At 35.7% G+C, this 22,820-nt stretch overlaps 1 protein-coding gene across 9 annotated transcripts in view; it reads right to left on the bottom strand.

Annotated features, from left to right (window-relative positions):
- The window catches only part of hyd (E3 ubiquitin-protein ligase hyd), an 89,271-nt gene that overhangs the window by 6,496 nt on the left and 59,955 nt on the right, over positions 1 to 22,820 (bottom strand). For 6 of the 9 annotated variants that reach the window (XM_085951522.1, XM_085951516.1, XM_085951520.1 and 3 more), the window contains 12 exons: positions 21,907 to 22,032; positions 20,342 to 20,481; positions 19,332 to 19,453; positions 16,497 to 16,646; positions 16,258 to 16,343; positions 14,886 to 15,019; positions 13,995 to 14,214; positions 13,552 to 13,740; positions 9,085 to 9,299; positions 8,107 to 8,362; positions 6,886 to 7,048; positions 5,397 to 5,631 (listed from right to left, as the gene is read on the bottom strand). In XM_085951522.1, the coding sequence (XP_085807648.1) occupies positions 5,397 to 5,631; positions 6,886 to 7,048; positions 8,107 to 8,362; positions 9,085 to 9,299; positions 13,552 to 13,740; positions 13,995 to 14,214; positions 14,886 to 15,019; positions 16,258 to 16,343; positions 16,497 to 16,646; positions 19,332 to 19,453; positions 20,342 to 20,481; positions 21,907 to 22,032 (2,036 nt within the window). The remainder of the gene's footprint in view (positions 1 to 5,396; positions 5,632 to 6,885; positions 7,049 to 8,106; positions 8,363 to 9,084; positions 9,300 to 13,551; positions 13,741 to 13,994; positions 14,215 to 14,885; positions 15,020 to 16,257; positions 16,344 to 16,496; positions 16,647 to 19,331; positions 19,454 to 20,341; positions 20,482 to 21,906; positions 22,033 to 22,820) is intronic. The other 3 variants (XM_085951521.1, XM_085951518.1, XM_085951524.1) reach the window with 3 other exon arrangements.

Below are 22,820 nucleotides of genomic sequence, written 5' to 3'. Positions count from 1 at the left end.
TTGAAACTTCGCAGCATACTGAATCGGTAGTGCCGCTGCATGAAAACAAACCGCTTACAGTACTAGTCGCGCCACCTGTCGGCTTTTCTAAGGACTTATTGACCCACCCTCGTACATAAAATAAAAGTACTTAATATAACAAGTAACTTGGCAATCAAATGATTTTGTTACATACAACTACGTAGGTTTTACCCTGCTTGTCCTGTTTGCACACTTATGTAAAAATTGTCAAGTAATCTGATCGTACATTTGTAAATCTGCTCATGACAATTCCTGGCAGGTGGCACATGTTAAATATTCATAAAATGTCTGGATTATTTTCATTACTTTCATAAAATAAGTAATTTTTGATGTTTTAAGAAAAGTCAGTCACAATTTTCAATGATTAAATAGTGAACTTTATTACGATTTATTGAATATTTTTATATGCCAGGACTCCGAAATCATTTCGAATTACGAAAATTGAATTAAAGGTATGGTTTTATATGAAAATAATGTTCAAGGGACTTTCGGGAAAATTTCGAATTATCAGTGTTCTTACTAACGAGGTTTTACTGTAATTGATTTATTTAAGAATGTTCATTTAATCAGACGAATCCGGTCCTGAATTTTGATAAAATTGTTTATATGGTAATAAACACAGTCATTTTATTCTTTTCAATTACACCATATTTATCAAACCATTTTTTTTGATATGGTCTGGTACTTGTATTATTTGTTTTTACTTTTTTAACCGCTGACATAATACAAGGCTACAACTAAAAATATTTATATTTAGAAAACAATAATTTGAGAAGAAATTTATATTATTTAATTTATCTACATACATAATTATGTAGATGAGAAACTTTAATAATAAAAAAATAATAACAAGGTTGAATTATTAAACACTTCCAGATGCATACGACAAGGCTGCCATTTAGTTCAGCACTGGTACATCCCCCGTTCTACGATGCAACGAATATGTATGCACGTCAAGTTTATGACTAACTGCCATGAGTCATACAAGCTTCGCGACAAAAGAACGAAACACGACATTTTACGACCATGTACCTCATACACAAGTCTAGTGATACGATAGAGAATTAGGTAGCCAATGTCCACATGGAAATATTTTTTATAAATTCGACATTAGATAATATATATTATACTTTGTTTTTAATATTTCTGATTGTCTGTTCTCTCTATTAACCCGGCCGCCGCGTAAGTTTCAATATGAAAGGGGCCCTGTCTGAGGTACGGTTTTTCTAAATGCTATGCTTCGCTGTATTATACTACTAATTAAAAATAGCTGGTATAACTGTTATCATGCCTAGATACATAAGGTTCGAAGTGCCACACTAAAAAATAGAATCGATTGTTGAATTTAGCTGTGTTTACTTCAATAAAATCATCCATAGTTCCTTGAACCGAAAACTTACGAAGCCATGTTTGATGACGTAGACACGCGTCTCTTTGATTGTGCGCCCATGAAATTTGCCCACAGTGGTTGAAATATTGTAATAATTTCTTTTGTTCTTTTTTGAGTGTAATTTGGATTTTTACTAGATTAAACTTTTCAGTTTTATTGAGCATTGTGTTATGTTGGTGATTGTCGTTTTATGTTTTATAAAAAAAACAATATTTATTTTGTAAAATCTGCGTAATTTTTTCTAAGTGCTATAAAAACATATTTTTGCGTGAGGTTTTAAAATTTTATAAACATTAAATTGCATGCAAAGATAATATGTACTATAGTTGAAAAGTCAATATTCCATGATTTATATTTTATATTATGTTGTATACCCGTGTGTTTTTTTTTATACTTACGTTTATTTATACGTTTTATATGAGGCGCCGAGTCGCTAAACTGGCTCCTGGCGATTTTTCGATAAAATGAGTTTTGAATGTACTTAGATGCTCTATCGATAGATCTATCGACTTTTCCAGTTGAGAGTTTCAAATTCCTCCCAAATTCATCAAAAAATCAAAATGAATATTGACGTGAGTCGCCAAGCGCGCTCTTTGAAAAAATAAGGAGTTGCTAAAGTGTCTCTTCTTAACCGACCAATCAGACGCCGCCATTCAAATACTGATTTCAAACGTACGGTAAAATCTCTATACAACCGCGTTAAACCGTTCGCGCCTGTGCAGTGAGAATGTCTTGATTTTGCTTCGTCTATTTGATTGTTTTTACTAATTAATAATGGATGTTTCATTAGTAAGTGTAACGGAATCTCTACCAGGAGAATCAAGGAAGCGTTCAAGAAATCCAGCTGGCTGGAAATGTAACGTGTTACGCCAAGATAAGTATTTAAAAATTGACATTCCTAACATTAATTTTTGCTATAGATGTTTCAATAATCCAGTGGTGTTTCATAATAATATTTTTTGTTTCGTATGCTTTTTTTAAATTATGCCGTATATTGTATATTTAGCGTGATGTTATTATGAGATCTCTAAGTACAGATTTTTAACATATTTTGCTTGTGTCAAAAAATAATATTATTGGGACCTTTAATAATTGAACATTATTTTTAATCCATAAGTATAATAAATTGATTTAAGATAACCGCCATAAATCTCATTATATATATATTTACATAATATCTAAGTATAGTCATTATTTTATACTTTTGTATATATATTTTATTAACCTCTATCTTTACTTTTTATTTTCAAAGTTATTGATTATTGTATTTTTCATAATTTGTTGCAGATATTCATCTAAAAAAATTGCCCGAGTATCCTCAGTGTAATCATGACACTAGGAACTTCAAGTGCAGTTCATTAAATGGAACTGATATTAGACATTTCCATACTGCATTTTATGAAAAGGCAGTGAAACTTGCTCAAGATACATTTATAGTGAAGTATTGTGAAGGAGTTTCAGTGATGTCACACAGTGGGGTTGAAAGAAAAAAATCTTTCAATATAAAATATTATGCCCGAAAAAGTCAAACTGGTGCTTTGGTTCCCGTATGCCAAAAAACCTTTTTGGGTATTTTAAACATTAAAAAAGGTAGAATCCAAGGTGTTGTGAAGCGCTTTCAAAATAGAGCGGGAAAACTTCCCACCGAGAGAAGAGGCGGGGATAAGGCACATGCGAGTTTTATAGGGAAAAGAGCAAGTGTTGTTGCATTTATAAAGGAGTTAAAAGGTAGTGAGCCACATTACTGCCGGAATAAGACGCAGAGTCGGGTATACTTATCGGCGGAACTAAATATCACGAAGTTATGGAAGATGTATAATAGCATACATAGACTAAAACACCGCAATTAATAATTATTTATTATCTGTGGTCAATATACTGTAAAGTATATTCCGTTGAAACGATTAAACAATACATTGTGTTTTATTATGCTTTCTATGTATGTGTTATTGGGACCATCACTTATTCACATATTTGGTATACTTGTGTAATTTCTTGCTCACTTCTCATTAATAAACACGATTCTTTATTCTGAAAAAATGCTTTTTTTCTATGTACATACATACATACCTACCGCTATAAATGCTAAAAAGATGCAATGTAAAAAAGGATTTACCATGTAGTATGTAAGTATGGTTAGAAAATATTTGTTTGGCAAAATAAATTCTAAAATATCTATATTAATTGAAATAAATACGGCCCGCTACTGAACAGTCATTTCGGCCGACCTTATTCCAGTAAGTGCCAAACTCGACTCTATTGACATGTATCGTCAAAGTGTGAGTCACAAATTTGGCTCCTTGTGACAGCGAGTGATGCAAGTGTGCTCTCCGGACAATTAAAATGCATTTATTTGGAATATTGGCGCATATAAATTGAATTTGACGTTTTAATTTACTATTCCATATAAACCGGAAACTAGAAAATAACTTAAATTACACTTAAAGTTATCACACTGCCCATAACAGTTTTTCGTGATTTACTCAAAACTCAAAAAACCCCCAGGAGCCAGTTTAGCGACTCGGCGCCTCATATATTCCTTCATAGTAATTCGTAATTTATTGGTAAAACTCGCAATCGTCCTAACTAAAATATAATAATATATTATATTTTTTCATTCCGTGTGGACGTATCTTTACGACATATTTACGACTTTCAATAATGAGCTCGATTTATGACTTTCAAACAATTGGGGTGACACATGACCATGAGTAATAAAAATAAATGACATAATCCAGAACACAAAGTCAAGTACATATTTATAAATATTTCGACGACACATTATTGTTTTCGTTTCGGTTTTTTGGTTGGCTTTTATTCCCGCAAACATGATGTTGTAAAGATCGCGGTGAATATTCAACGGTAAATCACTCGGCGCACACTCAACTGGAATGAAAATATTTTGTATAGCTAGTGCGCAGGCGCTGTAAAATACCGCGTAGATTTGAACTGATGCAATCGTACCGGCGAATCTCAATAGATCGAGAGGGTTCGAAAGATCGATGTTTATGAAATTAAAACAACATATTTTTGACAAAGTTATATAGGTGGAAGTAGGCGGATGGATCGGGCTATTTTTTAATAAAATTCTCAATGCCGCATGAAAAATATTTCTTGCGTTATCCACAGGTCAAGGTTTGCGTATCTGACTGCTATACGGTCGCCCATGTGTTACGTACTAGCCGTATCCTACTGGAATACGGTCGCCGGGAAAGGGTTAAGTATGATATAAAAAATAAGTTTGTAAAAATCAACGCGTGGGTCATTTAAAAAGCCTGCGTGGGTCAGTGTCTGACCCGCGGGTCATATGTTCGCCATCCCTGCACTATAACAAGAGTGAGTCTTTTAGTATTACAACACTCGATGGCAATGTCGCAATGTTTTTAGTATGGTTGAATTGGTCGTCATAGAAAAATTAATAGTTGTACATTGGCGCATTGAAACATAGTCCCCATAACTCATAATTATGTACAAAAGACATACATGATTTTCTAAATGACGTTGGTTCAGTGTATTTGGCTACCTATCCATCGGCCCCCACTTTACAGGAGACACCAAACACAAGTAAACTTACATTCCAGTGTCATGAAAGTGTTATTGAACCATCTTTTAGCTATTGAAGTTTTTGATGTCACTTTGTCACTTCACGTAATATGTTATTTTATGTCCAGTAGCATAACGTAACTCGAAATCGCTAAAAATTTAAATAAGGTTCTTTGAATGTTATGTCCAATAATCAACATGGTCTGCCTTCACAGGCAGTTATAAAATATAAGTTTCCTGTTCAAAATGGCCATTTTATGTAATAATATACATTTAATGAATTATGGAATTAACTGTTTGAGTGAATCTAAAATTTCATTGAAATGCTTGCAATAACAACGTGAAGTTTGCTACAAATATAACTGACATACAAAATGTTGGATATGACTGATATATGGAGCAAAGTATGGATGGGAATAGAGATGATGATTGTTGTAATCACCTGCCGACATTCCTAAAGGCGTTAACCCGTTCTGGGGTGGCACGGCCCTGCCTCGGGCTGTAGTAGCCGATCTTTCCGGGGGCGTAGAAGAGGGGCGCGGTGTCCTCGCCAGGGGGTGGCAGAGGGACGAGGGCCAAGCCGCTGCCCGCCGCCGACGCCCCCACCTCCTCCTTGCCCCGCCCGCTCCCGCTCGATGGACCTGCACCACGCTCCGAAAGCATAAATAGGTCTAGATCTAGAAACAAGCAACATGTCAATATTCAATTGCCAACACTCTGTCTCCTCTCTGCCAGCAATACTTACAATAGACCGCGACTAGATATGTCGTTTTACAACCCCGTGGCATTCGGACAAAAGGTGGCAATTGAATGTTGAATCACTTTTAATGAGTACTTTTGTGAGGATGTGAAGAAATAATACTAGTTTAATCCATCGGAGACAAGTTTGATTTTGCAGGATCACATAAAAAGGCAGACTGATTACTAAAATTGATATACTGTATTTCCTCGATTATAAGACGCTCCCTTATATTTTTAAATACCAATAATAAAAAATAAAACATTACGTAAACTTTATTATAACAAAGTCACACAATAACAATAAAAAGGTTCCTTTCTTAGGTCCCTAAAGCATTTGGTATACAATCAATTCTCCAATGGCGAATATTCACTTCACTTATGACAAATTTACGTCCTCTCTTTCTGTACTCTTCTTCTTCTGCTTCTGCATAGACAATAACTTTTCTTTTCAATGCAGTATCACAGTGAAGTCTTCTTGCCAACATTTTAAACGGTAATTAGAGACAAAATTTTTATTCAAACTCAAACGTGGCAGTTGTTACTGTAACTCGACTACTTGCTCAGCCGCGCCGGACCAACTGACTCCCCTCACCCAATCAATGATGATTCATCACAACAGCGTAATTTTACAGCGATTGTAAGACGCCATTGATTATAAGATAGATGCCAAAAAAACATGTGTTTATAATCGGTACAGTAAATACGGTAACTCATTTATTATTCATTCATCGCAGTCATTATAATATGATTTCTACTCTTCTACCGAACTCGTCACTATTTTGACAAATTTAAATAAAATTAGGTTATATAAATCAAATGATTCTTAAAAAATATATTTGACTCTTTATAGGTAACATATGTACAACGATAGCTACATTTATTATTTAGTAAATTCAACTTCAAAATATGATTAAAAGTGTTTGGTTTTCACCATTTCATGCTGAAATAGGCGCCACCAGTTTGGTGATTGTCTCCAATGGGTAAAAAATAATATTATAAAGATCAACCCTCGAAAATTTCATTCACCACAAGGGGTGTCAAAAGAGAATCAACACAGTTTTTCAATAGTATACCGCTTCCTTCTGGCGAATTTCATTGTGACAAAACTCATTTATCATCGAACATACATGGGAAGAGAATGATTTAATATACCGATGATGTCGTGGATGTATGAAAGCGGGACTACTGACCTAAGATGGCATCGGAGGAGTGCATGACGATGAGGTCCATGGCCTCGCGCACCTTCTGACGCAGCGCATCCTCGGAAGCCAGCAGCATCAGGAGTTGTGCGGGAGACAGTTCCAACAGCATGCCAGTAATTTTGCCCGCAAATGTCGGGTGGATTACATGCACCTGCAAACAGTTATTTGACACATTTGGTACATGATAATTTGCAAGAATGAACTGACTGCTAGCAGCCACAAGAATGAGGTTACCTGTGGTCAAGGATAGCTGGCCAGTTCGACAAAGAGATGCTGATTGTCTGAACCAATCGCCCTCGAACATCAAATGTCACTTTGGATCATTCATGGAGTCATAGTCAAAATAAAATACAGTGGAACCTCTCATAACGAGCATAATTCGTTTCCAGAATATTACTCGTAATGTGAAACACTCGTTAAGCAAAACGATTTTCCCCTTATAAATTAATGTAAAATATGATAATGCGATTCATGCCGAAAAAAATACTCAATTTTATTTATTTGTAACGTTTATTCAAAGAAAATTAGTTATTATTTATGAATTTATGACAATAACTAATTCTTTTTTACTAGAAAGTCTTTGAAGAAGTCTAGAAAGACTTTGTTTTTGCCGACGCTTCAAAATTTCATATAAATGTGACACAGCATTATCATTGAATAAATTTGTAGCGCGCATAGCCTCTGCCTAATTAGAGTGATGTTTCACAATATATGATGCAACAGTTTCCCATGCTTTCCCATGACACTAACATGCTAGTGGAATGAGTGCTAAACACAGACTGACGCACTGGCATGGAATGTCCCGGCGCACAAGTCAGTGACATGAAGAGGGAACTCCCCCTTTCCACAGCACTCGTTACGCGAAATGTCGCTCGTCAAGGGAGCCTTTTTTTTACAATTTGTTTTGCTCATTATGAGAGGTTCCACTGAAAGTCCTATTTTTCACTTATGACTCAATCGAAGATTAGTGACAGTTAGGTAAACGAACGATCCAAAATGACATTTTATGACGGGGGCCTATTAGGTAATGGTCTGCCAGTGTAATTTGAGGTTACATACTTTCAATCGTTAGTCAAGTTTGGACAAAAAAAAATGCAATTTCAATGTCTCTTTGGTTCAGTACGTCCAATGTGTTGGGGGCTAAAATAGCAGACAAAAAAGTTTATTATTCTGCAGATGAAACCATCGCATATTTCAGCTTTCGCTCACCTTAGGATAGAGTCTCTCGCCGAGTTGATTCTGGTGCAGAGTCAAGTGGTCGTTGCGCTGCGAGGATGAAGGCTGTGACGCGTCCGGGACGGAAGGAGGGGCAGAAGAAGAAGGGTCGGAAGGGTTGGGCGGAGGCCCTGGGGGTAAGGGTGGCAAAGGAGGGACGTCTCTGCTGGAGGAAGGTGAAGGTGAAGGAGACGGGGCGACGGCTGCGGTCCCGGGAGAATACGGGCGAGCGTCCGCACTCAGGGCTCTTCTAGAAACAGTATACGTATTAGTGGGACAGTTTTTGTAACCACCATTGAGTATCATGCACTCTTCACAATGAGCAGTATAGGGAGGAAACATTTTGATTAAAATTGAGCTGAATGAAAAAACCATTTTTTAGTATAATGGATGGATTTAGTAATGTGGATGTGTTTGGATATAACAAGAGGGAGATGCCAGAAACGGGTTGATATCACGTCACGCAAATTTATATTGTGGTATGGTTCTGTTTATGTTTGCAATAGACGGGATTTTAATTGAACATTAAGTTCAATATATACAATCACAGATCGCAATTAACATATTCGCCAAGAAACTTTGGAGGAAATTGGAAAGGGAGCTACAAATGACAGATATTTGAAACAATGTTTTTTAAGTTGTCAGTTTTATTATTGAATGTTCTGATGGGTCTAGGATATGAGATTCTGTTTCTGGCCTTCGTAACACGGTAAATCTAAAATTGTGAAACAGATGCTGACAATAATTATAGCGTGCAGCTTGCTACAAATTGACTTGCAATGAGTAATAACCTGCAGATAATTTAAACAGTGGACCAGTCTTTTTTTTCAACATCACTTTCACATAATATTTAGGCTGTCCAGTAGATAAGGTTTTCTTCAACATCATGCGCATATTACAGAATCAATAATAAATATGAACGTCCAAATGTGGAAGATGCAACAGCAATGTGCACAGTAATGGAGTGCTAACCTGTCGTATCTGGTGGGTGCCCTGGAGAGCGGGCGGGCAGGTACTCTCCTCGCGGCTTCCTTCCCGCGTGCTCTGGCACCGCCCGCAGTGGCCGTTCCGTATCGGCCACCTCCCCCGCTACCTCCGCTGGCACCGCCTCCCCCACTACTGCTGCTGGCGCCTCCGCTCAGCCCGCTCGACTCCAGAAGGGGGACTTTCTCGTTGGCCAGTATCGCCTGATAATATTTTTATAAATAATATTGTAAATGTGGAGAAACATTTGAAGAAATTCAATACAAAAAAGTGTAGTGAGTTGTATCTCGACTTATGAGCATTGGCACTTATGACGAATAAAAAAATTGTTAACCCGGCCGCCGCGTAAGTTTCAATATGAAAGGGGACCTGTCTGCGGTACTATTTTTCTAAATGCTACGCTTCGCTGTATTATGATAAATACGGCAATTAAAAATAGCTGGTATAACTGTTATCATGCCTAGATACATAAGGTTCGAAGTGCCACACTAAAAAATAGAATCGATTGTTGAATTTAGCTGTGTTTACTTGAATAAAATCGTCCATAGTCCGTTGAACCGAAAAATTACGCAGCCATGTTTGTGACGTAAAAACGCGTCATTTTGATTGTGCGCCTATGAAAAGAAATAAATCACTGACACTAATTTTATTTTAGTCATGTTAGAAACACTTAAAAATGCCGTTAAAAATATTGAAAATAATAGCTTTAATTGTGTCGCATATTATTACAAGTTTTATGGGTCGCGTAAAGTTGAGTCCACAGTGGTTGAAATATTGTAATAATTTCTTTTGTTCTTTTTTGAGTGTAATTTGGATTTTTACTAGATTAAACTTTTCAGTTTTATTGAGCATTGTGTTATGTTAGTGATTGTCGTTTTATGTTTTATAAAAAAAACAATATTTATTTTGTAAAATCTGCTGCGTGCTTGTAAAAGTGCGAAAAAAACATTTTTTGCGTGAGGTTTTAAAATTTTATAAACATTAAATTGCATACAAAGATAATATGTAATATAGTTGAAAAGTCAATATTCCATGATTTATATTTTATATTATGTTGTATACCCGTGTGTTTTTTTTTATACTTACGTTTATTCATACGTTTTATATATGAGGCGCCGAGTCGCTAAACTGGCTCCTGGCGATTTTTCGATAAAATGAGTTTTGAATGTACTTAGATGCTCTATCGATAGATCTATCGACTTTTCCAGTTGAGAGTTTCAAATTCCTCCCAATTTCATCAAAAAATCAAAATGAATATTGACGTGAGTCGCCAAGCGCGCTCTTTGAAAAAATATGGAGTCGCTAAATTGTCTCTTCTTAACCGACGAATCAGACGCCGCCATTCAAATACTGATTTCAAACGTACGGTAAAATCTCTATACAACCGCGTCAAACCGTTCGCGTCTGTGCAGTGAGAAAGCCTTGATTTTGCTTCGTCTATTTGATTGTTTTTACTAATTAATAATGGATGTTTCATTAGTAAGTGTAACGGAATCTCTACCAGGAGAATCAAGGAAGCGTTTAAGAAATCCAGCTGGCTGGAAATGTAACGTGTTACGCCAAGAAAGGTATTTAAAAATTGACATTCCTAACATTAATTTTTGCTATAGATGTTTCAATAATCCAGTGGTGTTTCATAATATTATTTTTTGTTTCGTACGCTTTTTTTAAATTATGCCGTAGATACATAATATTGTATATTTAGCGTGATGTAATTACTATGAGATCTATAAGTACAGATTTTTAACATATTTTGCTTGTTTCAAAAAATAATATTGGGACCTTTAATAATTGGACATTATTTTTTAATCACTTGATGACTTATAATAAATTGATTTAAGATAACCGCCATAAATCTCATTATATATATAACATATTTTGCTTGTTTCAAAAAATAATATTGGGACCTTTAATAATAATTGGACATTATTTTTTAATCACTTGATGACTTATAATAAATTGATTTAAGATAACCGCCATAAATCTCATTATATATATTTACATAATATCTAAGTATAGTCATTATTTTATACTTTTGTATATATATTTTATTAACCTCTATCTTTACTTTTTATTTTCAAAGTTATTAATTATTGTATTTTTCATAATTTGTTGCAGATATTCATCTAAAAAAATCCTCAGTGTAATCATGACACTAAGAACTTCAAGGGCAGTTCATTAAATGGAACTGATATTAGACATTTCCATACTGCATTTTATGAAAAGGCAGTGAAACTTGCTCAAGATACATTTATAGTGAAGTATTGTAAAGGAGTTTCAGTGATGTCACACAGTGGGGCTGAAAGAAAAAAAATCTTTTTAATTTTATAGTGACCTACCTACTTTTAATTCCTCTCTCCACCTTGGAACAACTAGATCATCAATGATTATGCTTTATATGTATGTGTTATTGGGACCATCACTTATTCACATATTTGGTATACTTGCGTTATTTCTTGCTCGCTTCTCATTAATAAACACGATTCTTTATTTTGAAAAAATGTTTTTTTTCTATGTACATACATACATACCTACCGCTATAAATGCTAAAAAGATGCAATGTAAAAAAGGATTTACCGTGTAGTAGGTAAGTATGGTGAGAAAATATTTATTTGGCAAAATAAATTCTAAAATATCTATATTAATTGAAATAAATACGGCCCGCTACTGAACAGTCATTTCCGGCCGACCTTATTCCATAAGTGCCAAACTCGACTCTATTGACATGTAACGTCAAAGTGTGAGTCACAAATTTGGCTCCTTGTGACAGCGAGTGATGCAAGTGTGCTCTCCGGACAATTAAAATGCATTTATTTGGAATATTGGCGCATATAAATTGAATTTGACGTTTTAATTTACTATTCCATATAAACCGGAAACTAGAAAATAACTTAAATTACACTTAAAGTTATCACACTGACCATAACAGTTTTTCGTGATTTACTCAAAACTCAAAAAACCCCCAGGAGCCAGTTTAGCGACTCGGCGCCTCATATTCCTTCATAGTAATTCGTAATTTATTGGTAAAACTCGCAATCGTCCTAACTAAAATATAATAATATATTATATTTTTCATTCCGTGTGGACGTATCTTTACGACATATTTACGACTTTCAATAATGAGCTCGATTTATGACTTTCAAACAATTGGGGTGACACATGGCGACATGACCATGAGTAATAAAAATAAATAACATAATCCAGGACACAAGTTCAAGTACATATTTATAAATATTTCGACGACACAGGTTCGGTTTTTTGGTTGTATTTTATTCCCGCAAACAGGGTGTTGTAAAGATCGCGGTGAATATTCAACTTGACACGATAAATCACTCGGCGCACACTCAACTCGAATGAAAATATTTTGTATACCTAGTGCGCAGGCGCTGTAAAATACCGCGTAGATTTGAACTGATGCAATCGTACCGGCGAATCTCAATAGATCGAGAGGGTTCGAAAGATCGATGTTTATGAAATTAAAACAACATATTTTTGACAAAGTTATATAGGTGGAAGTAGGCGGATGGATCGGGCTATTTTTTAATAAAATTCTCAATGCCGCATGAAAAATATTTCTTGCGTTATTCACAGGTCAAGGTTTGCGTATCTGACTGCTATACGGTCGCCCATGTGTTACGTACTAGCTGTATCCTACTGGAATACGGTCGCCGGGAAAGGGTTAAAAAAAAACCCATTTTTTTAGTTTTTGTCACACGGCGTGCGCTGCTGGCGTAAATAAGACACTGGCTATTGATTCTCATCTATAATTTTTTAAACAATGTGCAGTTAGTCACCCTTTGTGTGAGCTTTTGGACGGTGGTTTACTTCCATTTTAAATTTGGAGATATGTCTTCGAAGGTACGCCACCTCATTCAGCAAGCACTCACCTGTTATAATGAAATTCAACTTATGACCTAGGTGGCGGAACGGAACCCCGTCGTAAGTCGAGAACTCTGTACTTAATTACACAATATATTAAAAACTAAATTAGCAGAGTTTTGACAAAAAACAAAACCAGTTTATTTAGGCCAAACAAAGGCGTACATTGTTTTTGTATCCCAATATGTTTGTTCTGCAAAAACGATTAATCCAGAGATATCCGGCAAACTGGATAAAATTTCAAATTGACACCTCCTATGTAAAGGGCCGTAATTGCGTTTTTGGCTATTTTGCCTTTTATTAAATAATTTTAAAGATAATAGAACAATGATAATCGAAAAAAAACAAAAATTCAATCAATGTATTATATCAATCACCTAAAAAATTATAATTTCAGCATTAAAAATTAACGTTGTGGATTATTAAAATTATTCGTACTACTGAAAAGTACCACCAGGAGGTGTCGAAATGACCATTTTTCGTGTACTGACCAAATGAACAATACATGTGGAAATACGACAGATACAATACATTGGGACTGTATAATATATAATTCGTTTCCAATATATTATTTACCTCGGCGACACTGGTGTAGAAGGATCTAGCGACACCCGAGCCTTCACCGGGTTCATCCTTGAAGGTGACCTTGACCCGATTGACGGCGAGGGGAGGTTGAGCGCCGTGAGCTCTCCTGTTATAACCGCCGTACGCTGAATTCAATTCCGTGAATGTCTGCGTCAGCAGTTTACCCCGCTCTCGTTCCATCTGCAAATTAATTCATTGACTTTACAATCACACGGCTGCAAAGCATATGAACTGACCATTTTAAAATCTCTTACAAACAGTGAGAAACTTCATTCTGTAGCTGAAGATCATGAATAGCGAAACCCGTGTTGCAAATTACAAGCTGTACCCACAGTCGAATGTCTTTTTCACAGATTTTCTATTCACCCCAATTCAACTACAAAAAAATGTTGTAATACAAAAACCTATTACGCATTAAGGACATCTTAGTATACCTTGTGTAGCGTGAGATCCCGCTGTTGTGCGTTCCTCAGCTTCTCCATGTCCCTGCGGAACTTTGCCTCCTTGACGGGGAAGCCGCCCAACTCTGACACCACTGAGCCCGGCTCTAGGCCCACGTCTTCCGTGAAGACGCGCCCGAAGAGGTCCAGGGAGAGGCGCCAGCGGCCCAACATCAGATCATGTGACACCCACTGCCCCAGCGAGGGCTGCGGCCTAAAATTTATCACTTGTTAGTACAGAAAACAGAAATTTTACCACTGCGGACAATGAGCGCTTTTCATATCTGTTTACTTTGTGGTATGGATAAAAAGAAAAATCTTCTAGTGCATTCATATATGTAGATGTAGTCTGAACATTGAAAGTGTTACAAAAAAGGATCTCTGTATAGCTAATAAAAACAGTTTTCCGTTGTTTTTATTGGTTCATATTAACACGGAACCAATTCCACACACAGGGCGGTTATGTACAATAATTGGTAAATTCGTAATACAGTGAAAATTTAAGTTGATAGACATGTCATGTGAAATACGTTCCTTATTTGCAGACCTCGGTCAAATTCGGGTATGCTTGTGCAGGTGTTGAAATGTCAAACAAGAATTGAACTATAGCCTACAATTTTATAAGTCATGTCATTGCAGTGTGTATTAAAAAAATATGTCACATTCCTTCCACTCAGTATTTGACAGCTCGCGGGGAATTATAAATCGAGGCGGCAGCCGTCACCCGTGACATAGATTATTTTTGAAAATCTAATTTTCAATATGTAATTGACATACCCTATCTCGCCGTTTAGCCGGTGCATAAGACATAGTCAAATAACCATCTACAGACCAATTGCAGCGAATGCCTTCAGTATTAATAGTATGTATTCATAAAATATTTACCTGGGTGTAGGGTGAACGTCCCTCAGGTTACCTGCGGGCCGTTCCGGTCCGCTGGGCCCTGCTGACGTTTCAACGGTTACGTGCGCGGAGATTTCTTGGGCTTCTGATGCGTCCGCATGCGCCAAAAGGTCGCCCTATTTTAAACAACGGAAACAGCAATTTTAACAAGTCGAGAGAATAGAGAAAATATTATCTGTATGCGAAAGAAAAAGGAGATATCGAGTTAATTTGTATAAAAAATATTCTTTTATTCTATATTCTCCATACAAAACTATTCTCATATTACATAATTATGTACGTATAAGTATTATTATGTAAGAGTCAATAGACAGGCATACATGATTAAACTTGTAGCCATTACAATACAACTTTATATAATTACAATGGAGTGGAATGGTTGCAAAATCGATTACTTCGATAAATTTTAAATGGGGGATTGCATATAGGATATTTGCTATGACAAACGCGCCCCAATTTTATGATTTTTTAATTAACAATTTGAATGGCTTTGCGTGACGTGTACCCCTCTTCAAACACAAACTTAAATAAAGAAATAATATATTTTTTCATTAATTCCTCATTGACAGAATATTGATATCAATTATTATTATTTACAATCCCAAATTTAACTTAGAAGTCAATTGACTCTTTTCCGTGTTTTTGCCGAGTTACCTACTGTTACACCCCCGAATGGTCCCCATTTGGGGATGTCTCTGTGAATCTAGAGAGACCCGAACCATTATTAAGCCGACGCATAGTAAGGGTTGATAAATAAATGAATAATACAACCGGCAATTCGGTACTTTGTCAAAAAAAAAAAAAAAGTTACTGGCAACATTGCATTTTGTAAACAACTGGCAGCACTGAATTATTAAAAAAAAAAAGCATGGCGCGCACGTGCAGAAGAGATGAGCAGTTGGTTAGCCATTTTGAAAAACAGGGAAAAGCATTCTGTCATCGAAACAAAAAAGAGCTAATTGACGCGCTCCGAAAACAAATTTATTAAAATGTAATCCTAGCTGTAATGTTAACGTAATAAAATCTCGCCGTTTCCGACAACAATTCCAGTGTTAATTTGTTCACCAAAGTCCCAAAATATGACAGGCGATAAAAAGCCCAAAAAAGAAGGGAGGAAAGAGCCATCTTTTCGCCATCACACTGGTACGGAGATGTCACTACATACATGGATTTTTTTAATCCACAGTGATTCAGTGATCAAAAAACCATATTTTTCCATTGTTGGTCAAATATTGATGATAGAAGTGGAGATAACTGATATTGCAACAAATATGACGTCTCATTTGCTCTAATATTTCTCAATTGAATATTGTCCGTAAGAACAATATTTCACTGTAATGAATTTGATACGTACCGCTCTCACTATGACACTCTTGGATGGGCTCCTGGAGGCAGACGAGCATCGTTGATTGTCCATAGATGATACTGAACTGCTCGTGCCTAAAACAGGAAACAACGAAAACCATTATTACACCATCGAGGAAGAACACTGTGGAAAGATATGAATTTACTTGTAATGATTTTAACAGTTAAATCTCTCAGCATTATCGATTGGATTCTACACTAGGGGGCGTGGGGTCCATTTTGACTCACTGGGCAGGACGAGATCGGCAAAGTTGAAGGAGCTGGAGAGTTGCAGATGTTCGGCGGCGGCCGAACGGGTGCTGACCGCCATGGCTGCCTCCACCGCGGCAGCCATCTTGCGCGGTGTGACAATTATCTGGGGCCTGTGACCCCCCGATTCTGAAACAGAAATTATCCGTTTTCAAACGTCAACATGACCCCGATCGGCACTCGGCGACAACCGTCGTCAACTGTGACATATCGGAGTAACCATACCTTCAATTTAAATTTGATAATGCTGAGAGGTGTAAAATATAAACTTGATTTCGGATAAAGTGATTCAAATAATAAACAAATGATAATTAAATTAGTTGTTAATAAGTCCAAAATAAAAAAACATTAATGAAATTATTAAATAAACGGCACATCTTCATTTTATTATTCAGGGTCGCCCATATAATATTTTATCATACCATACGGAGGGAGGGAGAGATCTGATAGGATGTGATGATTTGCAGCAAATAGAATAAGGGGGACTGTTGACATAAAAAAAAACAAAACTTTTTTTCTGGTATACAGAAATTTAACATTTTTAATGATTTTGTTTTAACAAATTGGGAAGGGCATAAAAACTGCGGTATAAATTAAACAAGAGGGTACAAGTCCTACAAACTTATCCAAAGAACGGTCAAAAGTGGAACTACGAACTACCATATGGACGCCATTTTGAAAACGTCATTTAAATGTCAGATTCTGTCCAATTGCAAGTCTTGATTGGATAGTTTTCGAGAGTGGCTCCCCCAACCATTCTTTAGATAAGTTTGGAGGTCTGTAAATGGGGGGTCAAAAATCGTCTGATGTAATTTATGGAGAACCCTTCATTAGTACATTGCAGAAAGATTATTTGATGTAATGATTAGTTGATTTTTCTTACAACCAACGATGATTAATGTTGTTACGATGCCAAGGTAAAGAGTGAAGAAAAATATTTTCTGTCCATTATATGTAAAAAAAACACAGTTTAGACACTATTCCCACTGTATAAATTCTTACAATACTTCTTTCTCATCTCTATAGCGCGTTGGGTTGCTGCGGTAAATGACGTAAGAAACACCATATTTTTTTATATTGTCCACATGTTCAACGGTTTCTTGACCCATTGAACATTTAAAAAAATCTTTTTCTTAAGGCCATACATTAGTTGAGACATGGTCTAAAAAGATCGTCGCTAGGCGATGCGCGGATTGCGGGTGCAAATGACGCATGTCAAACCAAATATAATTTGTCTTATAAATCCAACATGTGTCCATTTAATGTTCTGTTTATTGTTTTATCAGTAACAATAATAAAATATTCATTGACATGTTTTCTTTTTAAAGTAAATGGGTAACGTTTTAAGTCATCTTTACACAATTTAAGAATTATTACGGCCGTCGCCATCACGAAGCAAAATGACGTGTTTCCAGCTCTACATTCTCTCTCCGAATGGGAGTGAGTGCAAAATTTCGTCGCTCCTATGGTTGAAAATTATTTGCCGTTTAACTGATGAATCACCTTAAGGTCGGAACACTGATGCGGTTGATACCGAACATAAAAATACACCCACTGCAGGCAGACTGTTATTTTGATACAATTCTCATGATACGAATGAACAGACGGTCATTTTCTTGGTGTGTTACAGGCGTAATATGTCAGCGTATTTAAAATGTGTTAAAAACAATAAACTAGTAAAGTGAGATTTAAAAATAATAATAAGTATATGAACAAGAAATTAACAATGAGTTTTATCAGATCCAGAGGGAATCATATCGTCATGCACTTTATATATTACATCTATTAATTCAACCCACGATGGCCGAGCGACTTACGCGTCGGCTTATAATGTCGTGGGTCCCAGATTCGAATCATGGGTCTGGCAAATACACTTATTGTTTATCAATTTGTGTTTGGAGTCAGATTATGGACCTAATAGGTTGAGCAAATGGCTAACATCAAATTTTTCAAAATCTTTAGGGTCGCCTCAATAACTGGACACATACAAGTCAAAACAAATTAGGTCCATTGTCGTGTTTTCACAAAGCGATTTTTGTCGGATAAACTATCTGTTAGATATTGAATCCTGAGTTGTTATCACTTAGTTACTTGCCTAGGCAACGACGTGATTCGAATATTGAACGAACGTAGTAGAAAGGACTTCAACTTCATTCAATTCAATTTGGGAGTTGATCAACTTTGTTGAAATATGGTTTCCCCACTTATCAATTGACGTTCAAGTGCTGAATGACAAATATCGCAATGTGAGAAAGCGGTATTAGTTTCAATGTACATTTAAATTATTAACGTGCATCGAAAGGATTAATAAGCAAAATATTGATAACTCGTTACGGCCAGTGTTGCCAGTGCCATTCTTTAATGACATGACATCGAAGTGGTAAAGTAGGAATCTTCCAGTTCCAATCAGTAATTAATTACCAGATATACCATAACATTTTATGGTTATTAGATTTGACATGTTATAAAAACAGTAATAAAACGGCTTTGGAGAGAGTTACTTATGGTCTGGCGGCATTCCAAAATGGCAAGAGAAAATTTCAATTCTCTATAATTAGCTTGATTTAATTAATTTTCAGTTTAGAGCTGATATATTTTATGGTGCTGAATACTAATCCAAAGTTAAACTTCACATTATTATATAAAATAACAAGACATACCCAGTTCTTCCCTCCCCCACATAATGTTTTCTGAAACCTTAAAAACCCGAGTGAGCCGTCAAAGCAGTGTTTAATAACCGGTGAGCAAAAGCACAGAAGAGGTATAGAAATCGTTGTGTTATTATTGAGTAGAGGCGCAGATGATTGAAATTACCTGAAGGACTGTGCGGGGCGTGGTCGGCTGTCGATAAAATTCCATTGCTGGCGATTGGTATGAGTGGGATTTGGTAGCTGGTCGTACTATGTGTATTCCTAATATCGTTATTGGTTATTTGTCTGAAAACAAAACAGATTTTTACAGTTAAAAAAATGACATACAACACATGACATCAGGGTAAAATTAAACAAGATTTTTAGAATGTCAATCATGATAGCACTTTGTACATTTCAATTTTACAGCAATACAATATTAATAAAACACGCTACAGAAACCTAAATTTTTAATATGAGCAGTACCTTAAAAGATATCGCCTTGCTTAAATACAGGAGACAGCTTAAAAAGTAAGCATGTATTGTACTTTGAATGGTGTCTGATAATGCCCTGAAAATTTGGTTTGTACATTTCTGATCGCGTAAGATTTGGCATTATATTTTAGACTATAGACTCCATGACAACTAAAATTAAAATGTAAACACGGAAATGACCTAAAATATGGTAATGACATAATAATATAGTAGCATTATTAAAACCATCTATTCTTAAAGTAGGTAGTTAATTAATCCTTAAGCCTAGTACCCGCGCATGTTCTTGCTTGACGGTTTCACTCGATCGAACATGTTGACTTGGAAGCATGCTCGTCGTTGCGTCCACATGCTCGAGCAGCTCGACACAAGACGCTCAGTCAAAGCGCACACATTGAGTCATGCTCAAGCGAATTTCTGTCGAGCATCGAGCAAGAATTACGGACCTTGAATCTTTTTCGGAGTTCTTTTGGAGTATCTTGAAGCTAGCCGTTCGAACTCTGTGACTGAGACAGATGTCACTGCTGCTATAGAGAAGTAGTTTCGCACACAAACGGACAATAGATTTTATGAATTTTATCCAAATATTTTGATTTACAATTTTTTTCGAATTAACCGTGTTTGTCCAAACAGGGTTATACTATACAAATAATTACAATCTTGAATCAGAACAAAGCACACCAGTAAGAGAGATGCATTTACCTATGGTGTTTTTTCCTTGGCATATTTTGTCTAGTGTCATTGGAGTCCGAGTCTGATATGTATTCCCCGTCCGTGTCTACGTCCATTTTGGCCGAACCAAGACTCGACGCACAGGTTCCATCTTTACTGCATGATAAATCCTGCAACAACACGTAGGTATATATATATAAATTTACAAGTGAACAAGCAATGTTGGACCTGCATAATTAATGTTGACGCAAAAGTATATACTTTGCATTTATTGATTTACAATTTATGAGTCACCGATATTAAATTTAACCGTCATATCTTTTTGTTTAAACTGACAAGAAGATTGTTGTATTTAATGTCACAGGCTACACTGCACGTGTTCAGTGGAAATGTGTTAGTATTTATGAAAACTTGAAAGATATCTAGGAATATATTTTTCACTCAACATAATAACTTTTTTCTTTAATGGCAACAGTTAATAATTTATGGTGGAAAGAAAGGCATTGTATTAACACATTGAGAAGACAATCGGTGTCAATTTGGTCCTTGGTATAAAAATTGTTTTAAATAATTTTCAGATATTTCTTAAATCCCTACAAATAAGTTAACTAGGTACCTACATAAGTTTTAATAATTACAAATAAAAAGAACTTTTTATATACAACGTTTTTAAATTTTCTGTTGAATCATATAAACTTGACTTGACTAGCTTAAACGATCAAAAAAATTTGTACTTGTACTTGATAGAAATACTGAATAATGAAATGTCATTTCATATTGAATTCCATAGTAACGCACATATATACGAATTATGGTATCGAAATAAATTTTTATACAAAACAGAATTAACTGAAAATGAATTAAATTCTACTTAAAGATGGCTTATATATTCTAAAAGTTTCAAATGTCTAGCTAGTCGGGAAGTTAGTTAAGATAAAATTGCAAGATTTGTACCGGACAAATAAGAATACGAGCTAAGAAAAACGTTGTAAAAAAGATTTTGAAATTTAAGATATTATAATAAAAAAATTGTAGCAGTTTTAAGTAAACTCTTGTAAAATATACTTCCAAATCTGACTGTTGGTCCACCCTTTCTTTCTTTTAAATCTGTCTTCAATGGGTTAATTGAAATAACACAATATGTAGTAATAACTTTACTCCACTTGGTTTCCAATAGAAGCTAAGGAACTATGACTGTTGTCCATGTGATGGCAACACATCTCAAACAGTGTGGCATGTCAGTAATGACAGTTCAATTCTAGAAAAGGAGCGATGGCCTCTCAGAGCTCTGCGCAGGCAACACAATACTTATTGATTCTCCAGAAACCTCACGAAATATTAAACAACAAAATAACACACGAAACATAACACAAAACACACATTTTGCCGATTAAACTTGTCTCTATCTTGTCTTGTGCCTGAATGGTGATTGATTGTTTGGATTCATTCCAGGATTTGAGCGATATCCTTCCCACCAATGAATAAATGACTAACAAGTAATCGCCTTAATTTATTCACTCGCATGGCGTCAGGTTGTTAAGGACAGAAGAAATAAAAATACAGAGTATGTGACAAGAATTAAAAAAAAAAATTACCTGTGGTTCTTCTCCTAGTACAACATTATTGGTTATATTCTGACAGTCGGTTACGATATCAGTGCCTATGGTTAGTGGTGCCCTCTCTATGGGCCTGAACAGGTCGTCTCGGCAATTATTCGTTGACTGAAAAAAGAACAGGATAACGATCCAATTAGTAATCATTTTACTAATCAATTTCAATCGTGAATATGGTCTATATAAACTTGCGAAATTTTTTGATACCGCAATTTGCATAAAATTATTGTCATCTTGTGAAACCAACAAAATAGTTGAAATGTACTGGTCAAAAACAGCGGGGGGGGGGGGGTATAAACATTTGCTCTGTGTGCAATAGACTTTGCATCTTGAGAGCTCTATGCAATTACAATAGCTTTTTTTTCAGTGATAGTGAATTGACCTCCAAGATAGTATGATCAACACCCTTGGATTATTTACTGTGGGGATATGTAAAGTAGATGGTCTACACCGATAAACGAGAGACGATAGACGACTTGGAAGCCAACATTCGCCACGTTATTGCTGATATACGGCCCCCAGCTGCTCCAAAAAGTGGTCGAAAATAATACTTCCACATTGCGCTTTCTTCGAGCCAGGCCCATAAATGCCCAAAATCATATTGAAACACTAATGGCATAAAATTACCTTTCCAATAAAGCCAATACCATGGCTATTACCACAATTTGTATGTGTTTTATTTCATTTTAAATCTCTATACCTCTAAAAAAATACCTCTTTAAACATTCCACTCCTTGCTCACGGCGTGAGCGTACAGTGAGCACACATGACGTGACGGTAATGTGTTTCTAGTACTAATGACACAATCAAAAAATTCAGAATGTTTAAATAATGATTTGTAGTATTTTCCGACAAAACAATTTCTAATAACTCATGTTATCAAATTGTTGATCCCT

The sequence above is a fragment of the Rhyacophila brunnea genome, unplaced genomic scaffold (genome assembly GCF_057557595.1).
Source record: "Rhyacophila brunnea isolate RB1 unplaced genomic scaffold, BYU_Rbru_1.0 scaffold_24, whole genome shotgun sequence".
NCBI lineage: Eukaryota > Metazoa > Arthropoda > Insecta > Trichoptera > Rhyacophilidae > Rhyacophila > Rhyacophila brunnea.
Note: the sequence above shows the minus strand (reverse complement) of the source record. Positions and strands in the feature narration are given on the sequence as shown.